This window comes from Notothenia rossii, assembly GCF_949606895.1.
Source record: "Notothenia rossii genome assembly, chromosome: 4".
Taxonomy (NCBI): domain Eukaryota; kingdom Metazoa; phylum Chordata; class Actinopteri; order Perciformes; family Nototheniidae; genus Notothenia; species Notothenia rossii.
In genome coordinates, this window is record NC_136902.1 from 22,361,479 (window position 1) to 22,370,712 (window position 9,234).

General features: G+C 42.5%; 1 protein-coding gene across 1 annotated transcript; it reads left to right on the forward strand.

The window, feature by feature from the left end:
- Positions 1–1,238: 1,238 nt before the first annotated feature.
- gpr61 (G protein-coupled receptor 61) lies at positions 1,239–6,259 on the forward strand. The gene is given in 3 exon segments (XM_079678659.1): positions 1,239–1,350; positions 3,338–3,571; positions 3,574–6,259. Coding segments are annotated over 2 exon segments (1,473 nt in total). The 5' UTR covers positions 1,239–1,350; positions 3,338–3,526; the 3' UTR covers positions 5,002–6,259.
- The last annotated feature ends 2,975 nt before the right edge of the window (positions 6,260–9,234 follow it).

Sequence of the window (9,234 nt, forward strand, 5' to 3'; positions counted from 1 at the left end):
CTTTGAGTCTAAAAAATATTCCAAGAACATGGCGACATTCAATCTTGTTTTGTCTGACTAACAGTCCACAACTCAATGTTTTCTGTCATTCAAAAAATCAGTGAATCAACTGAATGTTTCAGCTGTCTTTAGGCATTTAAAAATTTTTTTTTCTGTTGGTTGTCTGACCTTACATTTGTTATTTCTCATTTGCCTGTAGTTTTACCTGAAGTCATAATAACAAACTGAATACACACATGTGAATATTTCTTTCCTTTTTTTTTTAAATCCCCTAAGGGAGTTAGGATATTGTTGAGATTAACATGTGAATTGCACAATCCGTTGAATCCCACTCACACTGGTAAACAGAGTCATTCCCTCAGGGCAGAAAATAGTTCACTGTGTGTAATATGTATGTTTAGTGGGCCCGGCTTTTGTAAATGTTAATCTCAGCTCATTAACATTAACAACTGGGATTCTTTTCCTCTCTGCTAATCAATAATCCAGCCTCGTGAGAGAGCTTTTGCCGGATTGTGCTTGTAGGGAGATCTTGGTGGGCTGTGCGTAAGGAGACACAGAATCAGAGAAATGCTGGGAAAGGTGATTTTCTCCCCTTATTGTTGGCAACATCTGCGCCTGTTGGTGGAACCTGATGTGAACTGTGGGGAGATTAGCTGAAGGAAGCCCAGACTCAGTGAGGCACTAAGACCCAGTGGAGAGCAGGGAGGCTGGGTGCTGCCTGCCCACCCGCCGCCTGCCTGTCTTCTCCGCACGGCTCTGCAGTTGCCCTGGGCGCGTGCCGGAGACAGTATAAGTGTGTGTGTGAAAGTGTGTGTGTTTGTGTCCACACTTTGTGCATCACGGGCTGGAAGACAGGAGCCTTCTCTTCATTGTTTTAGTACCATCTGTCCCTCTAACCTGAAACGCAGGCCTGGCTAGAGGAAAGCAGTGGGAGGTGTGTGTGTGTGTGTGTGTGTGTGTGTGTGTGTGTGTGTGTGTGTGTGTGTGTGTGTGTGTGTGTGTGTGTGTGTGTGTGTGTGTGTGTGTGTGTGTGTGTGTGTGTGTGTGTGTGTGTGTGTGTGTGTGTGTGTGTGTGTGTGTGTGTGTGTGTGTGTGTGTGTGAAGGGATGGGGAGGGGGCGGTCAGCTGGGTTGGGTGGGAGGTGATGACGAGATGAAAGGGGCCAGGTGAGGAGGAGACACAGGAGTGTCTCTCTCTCTCTCTCTCTCTCTCTCTCTATCTCAGTCTCTCTCTCTCTCTGTGTCTGTGACGTGGTGTGTGTGTGTGTGATGGAGAGAAAGCGAAACAGGTCGGCTCTCCTTCAGTAGACTGTTAACCTGCACAGGAGGAAGCAGCCCTCTTCAGACTGAGGTATGTCACCTACCCTGTTAGCAGAGTGTGTGTGTGTTTAATGTATTGAAGTTAGAATGTTGGAAAGGTGGGTCTAGAGTAAAATCTGACTCAAGAGCATACTAGAGGTATTGTTTTATTTCATCACACAATCCAATATAGTTGTGTATCCATGTAAAAGGATTTAGGATTTATGGCAATGATACATTTTTATTTAAACTCCACTGGCAACATTCTGCCAAGGACTGAAAGGGACACTAAAACAACAGGCTAGTTAACTGCTCGCAGACATACTGTGTCATGTGCACATTATTGGGTCATATGGTTTACAGTGGGCCGCCTGATAGATTCTGCGGAAACCTTGAATTCTAGCTTTGTGTGAGTTTGTTTGGAGGCAGAGTTTGACTCTTAATTGTACTTCCTTCATTGATTCGATTACATTAAATAGGAGGATGTGCTGCATGTGAGGCATCAAGTAATTCCTCATATTTTTTAAATAGCAGTGTTTGTGTGGTTTGGACTTCTTAAAATGATCTCTAAACAGGTTACAGCCACATGTCTATGCAATTTAAGGGATTTTGAATTTAATTTGGTTTCATGTGATAAAAGAACCTTTGATGGACAAAAACATTTCACGTCCCAGAGTTCTTGTGATAATTTTCCATCAAGAATTTCAATGTTGGTGCTCCTCAGGGCACCAAAGTGACCCCGGACACCAGAGAGCAATAAAACAATCGATGCTGATTAGACTTGAGGGCTGCTTCAAAGTTGTTGCTAGATCATAGTTGAGTGGTTGTTTATTGGTTATTTTAATGGGCTGAAGGTGACTCTGACCCTTTGACCTATTCAGCAAAGGCCACCTACGTACGCCCACGTCTGCCAGCTGATTGTTGTGTTCGATCTGCGTACGCGGGCAGGAAAACAACAAGCGCCTTGCAGGGATGAATCCTGTCACACTTATGAAATGGAAAACTTGCACATGCAGGTGTGCAGCACATGGAAATGTACCAAAGCCCTAGTGCCCGTTCCACTGCTTTTACAGTGTGTGGGGTTGTGTCCAGGTGAGGTTATGACAGTAAACACAGCACAGAACCTCTACATGACTACTACACGGGCCACAAAAAAAATGCACTGCTGAGGCTGCTCTGCCACCATTTACATGGATTTTACTTCACAATTAAATGTAGCTACTAGCGTTTTAATCAGAAGTGTATTCAGTCTTTCAAACTCTATATGGCATAAGAAATTTAGAAGAAGCTTAACATTTTATATTTCTCATTTCATGATTGTAGTTATAAAAAAAGTATTTATTGATGTCTCCCATCACTTCAGACAGCAGGCAGCTGTGTAATGCTGAGTTTCACAGTGTATTCACTCATCCAGTTTGCTCTAGACTCCGTTAAGGTCGGACATATGGTCCACTCGGCGCTTTTAACTTCCCCCTGAGGCACCGGCTGCTCTGAAAACACACATCTGAGGATGCAGATGTCAAATATGTAGTAAATTATGACGTGCAGACTGCATCTGTGTCTTGTGGCTTGACAGCAATATAGCAACATCAATACCAGGATCACAGTAAAATAAAATAAATTATAGCATTTAAATTACATTTTATAGAAGTGAGACATTCTTAGATTGCTTTAGGATTCATCCAAGCCTCCTTTGATTTGTCATTTAATCGGTGGCTCAACTAAAGTCATGTGAGTATTTGCATTAACAGATTAGTTTGATGCATTATAGAGATTTTCTCCCCTCAATTTCATTATGTATTTGTAGTCTGGGTAAAGAGTTATTTAGGTTTTCCAATTCTATGAAGTTGTCATATTTTGTGAGTATCACCTCCATATTTATGCTACCAATGCTTTGGGGAAATCAGTGACTCAGTTTTCAAACTAGTATATCTTTAGTAATGGGTTTTTTTCATGGGCCCACCATGAGCATGTTGTGAAAACCATCACAGGCTCTTCCCTTACACTTCTTCTAAAAATAACTTTCTCTTTTGTTTCAGATCTCTCCGTGTGAATGTCAAGTTGGAGAAAGTCGGACAACTTCACTAAGAGTAATCAGGAAATAAGTGAAAACTGAGAGCTGCTGCAAAGCTCCAGGCTGAAGTCTCCGGCGCTCAGGTCTCCAGCTCCAGCTGCCATGACAGACACCCCCGCTTGAGCTTCTCAGTGACACCCTGTGACGGGGGAGGATGGGTGATGGGCCCGTGAAATTCACCGGACTCTTTCCTCCTTATCCCATCCTCTCATGGAGCACCCTGTCACACCGAGCCCCTCCTGGAACCATTCTCTCTCGGGCCTCCCCATACTTCCAGCCTCTCTGCACCCAAATATCTCTAACGTGACCTCGCCGGCCACAAGCCTCCCAGGGGGGCTCGATCTGAACCGGTCCTTGGCGCTGTGTGCCATGCTCATCATCGATGTGCTGGCGGTGGTGGGGAACTTGGCTGTGATGATTGTGATCACTAAAACGCCGCAGCTACGCAAGTTTTCCTTTGTGTTCCACCTGTGTCTGGTGGACCTGCTGGCAGCGCTGGTGTTGATGCCTCTGGGGATGCTGTCAGACCGAATCCTTGCAGACGAGGCGCTGTGTCGGAGCTACCTCTGCCTTAGTGTGTGTCTAGTGAGTGCTGCCATCCTCACCATCTGTGCCATCAACGTGGAGCGCTACTACTACATCGTCCACCCCATGCGTCATGAGGTGAAGATGACACTGGGGCTGGTGGTGACAGTGTTAGTGCTAATCTGGATTAAAGCCATTGTTATGTCGGTGCTGCCTCTCGTTGGATGGCTGCTTCAGGGGAACCAGGGTGTGGGGACTCCTTCGACCCTTATTCAGGGTCAGAGACACTGCTCACTTCACTGGACGGGAGTCAGACACACACGGCTACTTTTCATGGTCTTCTTTACGTTCATCTATTTTCTTTGCCCTATGCTGATCATCCTGGTGGTCTACTGCAACATGTTCAAGGTGGCGAGGGTAGCAGCCATGCAGCACGGCCCCCTGCCAACTTGGATGGACACACCCCGACAACGCTCCGAGTCAATCAGCAGCCACTCCACCATGGCAGCCAGCCTCGGTGGAACTGGCGCCCGCACCACCCCACAGAGAACCTTCAGCGGCGGGAAGGCTGCGGTGGTTTTGGTGGCAGTGGGTGGCCAGTTCCTCTGCTGCTGGCTGCCATATTTCTACTTCCATCTCTACACGGCGGTGGTCTCTACCTCTCCCTCCTCACTGGCCCAGCTGGAGGACGTTGTCACATGGATAGGCTATTTTTCCTTCACCTCCAACCCCTTCTTCTACGGCTTCCTGAACCGTCAAATTCGCGAGGAGCTGGGCCGTCACCTGGCCTGCCTCTTCAAGCGGGCCGGGCCAAGCGAAGGGGAGCAGCTGCCCAGCCGCGAGGCCTCCATCGAGGAGAACTTTTTGCAGTTCCTTCAGGGCACTGGATGCAATCTGGAGCACTGCAACTCACACAGCAGAGGCAGCCAAGAGGATCCAGAGAATGAGGGCCTTCAGGAATCAGCTGTTCAGCAGAACACGCCAGCTGACTTCCACATCCCAGGTCAGATCCTTGAGGAAACCTCAGAGTTCAAACAGCGGCAACAGCTGAACAATGAGCTACATGTATCAGAGAACTGCTACAAAACTGTGCCCGAGCTGTAGCTGCCTCTCATGTACCGTCTCTTTTGCCATCTATAATCCAATAAATATATTTAGTTTTATTCTTATTTTCTAAAATGTGTTAAGTTAATACATCTTTTGTTCATGCTACAGCAGTGCTTTTAAGCTAACAACCAAGTGAACTGCAAAACACGTTGTCTTTTTCAAAATAATTTAAGTTGTGTCGAGATTTCGGAGAAAGACGAAGACGAATATGTTCCACCTTGCTCGTATCATGGAGCATTACATGTTTTCAGAGCCATACAGTGTCAGACTGTTTTCAATGGGATGTTAGCTGATGGACACTAAAGTCTTGTGATAATCACGGGTCAGTGGTGTGACAAACATCACGTAAGAAAAAGAATTGCTGAAACTCTGTGAGTGCAAAACGTCAGGGGAAACACCAATTTTCACACTTGGGAAACTCTTAGAGCCATTTAAGGACATTTTAAGTGAAAAAGTGAAATGTGACTTTTAATATGCATTCCTTAATTTATTCCTCATTTAAGTGAGGTTAAAAAATGTTAAGTGTGAAATAAGTCATAAAACATTACTGCGATTACATCAAAAATGCTCTACTTCCATGTTCATGTTCTTCTTGTTTTACTTACTTACCAAGACTTGAAAAAGCCCCTTGACAATCCGTTCATATACGCTCAGCGAGACAGCAGTTCCCTATGAACAAACAGATGTTTTATTATTCATATAAGTAATTATCTAACAATAAAACCCACTTTGCTTCACCTATATATAGAAACTAGTTAATCTCAAACATATTTTTTGAGTCTGTTGAAAGAAAAAACCTGAGAAAATAGGAGGAGGGAAAAGTACATATTGTGAGTTTTTGTAGCTGTCGTGCCTGGTTTGTTGACGATATGTTTATAAGTGTTTTTATTTCACTTGCTCATCATAACACCAAGGACTTCATGTCAAAATGTAGTTGTTTTCCCATTTGAAATGCATGAGTATTCAGAACCATTTTTAAAATGGTCTATTCCTTTGAAATATTCGTTGTGTTAAACAGGATCATTTCACAGCTGGTGCTCCTCGTGTTATTTATAATAAACAGGCTGACACGATAGCGTATTATTAAGCATTTTCCAGGAACATCATTATCATGTTTATCTGTTTGCAGTCTTGTGATTATCACCTCCTCACCAAAAATCTCACATTGGTACACTCGTGATTTCACCCTCCTCCACTCAAAGAAAAACATTGTGGCTGCTTTAATTTGTGTGACACTAATGGTGTTAGGATTTAAGCTTTGCAAAAACATTGTCAAACCACAGTTGAACTGTAAGAAAAAAAAAAGAAAGAAGCCCGATGTCTGTGCTGTTTACAGGTAAACAAGGGAGCAGTGTGAGTGCGCCTGTGTTTGTGCTCTAAACAACCATGCTTGTTGTGGCTACACAGCACACAGGTGAGACGGTGCTTACACATGGCAAGCTTTGCCTTTGGCCTCATTCAGCAACAAATGGAAGACTGTGGTGATACTTTCTCTGATCTCAGGTGGAATACAAACTGTTTGCACAAGTCACACGAGCAGTGACAAATCTTCCAAAGAAATTACACGGCACACATCTTTCACTAAACACTTTCTTGTCCCTTTTTATACTTGCTCTTTTTTGCTGCCTTTATCTATTTTGGGCTGCCTCATACCGGACTGTTGGCATGATCATAAGACATACAGGAGGTTCATATTTAGCTGGGAGTCAGAACAAAAAAAGGCCCCTTTGTCAGGAGGAGACATAATGTTCTTAATATTCCTGCAATATGACGCTGTTGCACACTGTTTTTCAGATAGGGTCATCATGTCATCTTGTTTCAAAATGTTTCCTTTGTGTGCAGTAATGTGAGGCCCTAGAAAATAGGGAGCTCAAGATGCAATCACTGCCATAATTCTAAATGTTCAAAAGTGTGTATGTAAATAAATAAACATACCATTTTATGCAACAAAATTACATAGAACTACCTTGATTGATTCCACGAGGGTACAGGAACAAGAGTCTTATCTCTTCAGATTATCTTACTCATTGAACATTATTAATCATCTCCTCTTTATCGTACAATGTTGTAATAAATTGGGTGATATTTCTCATAGTCTGGGGTCATTACAAAGCCCCTTATGTTGATTGAATCCCCCATTCAATCAGCTGGATTTCCGTTACCGTAGCAGCAAAATTACCCCGACCAATCTGATTAAATGCTTTAAGCTCTATTTCTGCTACCATCTGTTGATTATGAGGACATGGAAATAAGCTGCTCTGAAGGTGAATGTCAGATAATATTCCCAGCTTCAGGAATATTCACTGACATTAGTCAGAAACTGTTTTGTTCATGGTAAATAATGAATGTGTCTTTTGTACCCGAGCTGAAAAGACTGTTTGGATTCATTATCATTACAGTCTGTTTCCCTGTGTTTTGGTTACCTATCAGTTGATATGATACAAGAAAACAGCACAAGTTTAAGTTGCTGTGGTAGTTACAAGAAATTTTTTGACGAATAATAACATCTCTGTCACATGATCAATCCTGTCAATCATCTTTTTCTGTTCCACGCTCTAGCTGCATGCATCTGTGGTTGTGTGTGTGTGTGTGTGTGGGGGGGGGGGGGGGTGTTGCAGGAAGGGGGAGCAGCGTCACAGAGGTGAAATGAAGTACTAAGAACAGGATGAAAGAGGAGTGACATTTAGAGGTAGGCAGGAAGCTATAGCTCAGCAGTGATGGGGACATTAACTTACTTGTCATGAACCAACACACACAAACACACTGACCACTTTATCCCACAATTTCAGTTCCTATATTATGTGATGTACACCCCAACTTGTGCACTAAATGCTTAAACATAGGGGACGTCACCATTTTCAATAGGTGCACTAATTGGTGAATCATTACTGATTTAAATACAAATCTTACATCTAGTGAATAAGGCAGATTCAGAGTTTGAGGTAATATGAAAGGATACAAGATGATTGATTATTAACTTGGTGTTACAAATTAATGCAGGATACATATTCGGTGTCAGCCTGTCGTTTTTTGTAACTTTTCAGTAGAAAGACCCAAAGACAGATTCCACCGTGCTCTTCTGTTCTGATGGTCCTAATTTCCTCTCCCTCTCCTCTGCTGCTCCCCATCGGACAGAGTGACTCATAGCTTTTATGTCGAGCAGTGGAGGGCGCCCCCACAGCGCAGGGAAACAGTTCAAACAGCCTGACCTTTGTGATGGGCCACAACACGTCCGCTACCACCATCATGTCCCCCTCGGGGCCCCTGGGTGCACAGTGCATTCATTCAGAGGATGAGTCTGGTGTCTTGTATAAAATATCACTAATATATTTTATAATACATTTAATTAATTAATTAATAAATACAATTTACTTAAGGTATAAAGATAATTGAGACCACTCATTGGATCAGAGATTAAACTAATCACATTGATGTCTTACTTAAGTCTAAATCCTGACATATCTTGGTTTGTTTTGCTGGAAAAGACTGGAGCAGAGATAAAGAGTATTTTTTTGTTTAAATATGAAATAATAAAAATGATGATATACGGTTTCAACAGTGAGGTCTGGGGTCTTAAGGGGAATTCAATTATTTTTTTAGTTCACATGTGTTTGTTATTATGAATATTTGTATTGAAAATGTCCAATGTTTAACTGCTGAATTGTCAATAAAATATGAATTTATAATAAATAAGTGTTTTAGACTTTAATTAACCAAAAATAGGTGTGTGCTGCTCGTTCAGTTTAGTCATACAATGCTGCATTTATTTGAGTGACTAGGTTAAATAACATGGGAGCTACATGTATGGAAAAAACTGAAATTATCTTCTAAAAAGCGAATTTGTAAACTCAATACTACACATCTATTATTTAAAAATGAGTGCCACAAAAGACACATTAGTGTTTTTGCATCACTTTTAATCATTTGGGCGAGTTAGCCACAGTGGTATTGAAACTCACATTAGTTTTGTGTCATGCTAACAGTAATTTATTGACGCTCTCTAAGTGAAACCCTGCAGTTAGGAGTGAGGGCTGGATATGAGCTAACCGTCCTGACTGCAGACTTTAAAACTGTGTAAGAACACTTGGTATGCTACCCCTTTTAACTTGCAGAAGATTTCACAGTCTAACATTTAAAGTCCAATAGCCTTTTGTTGACAAAAAAAGTGCTTTATAAATTAAGAAAAATGTGATCCTGACCTCATGACCGGAGAAGTCTGTCGATGGTGTC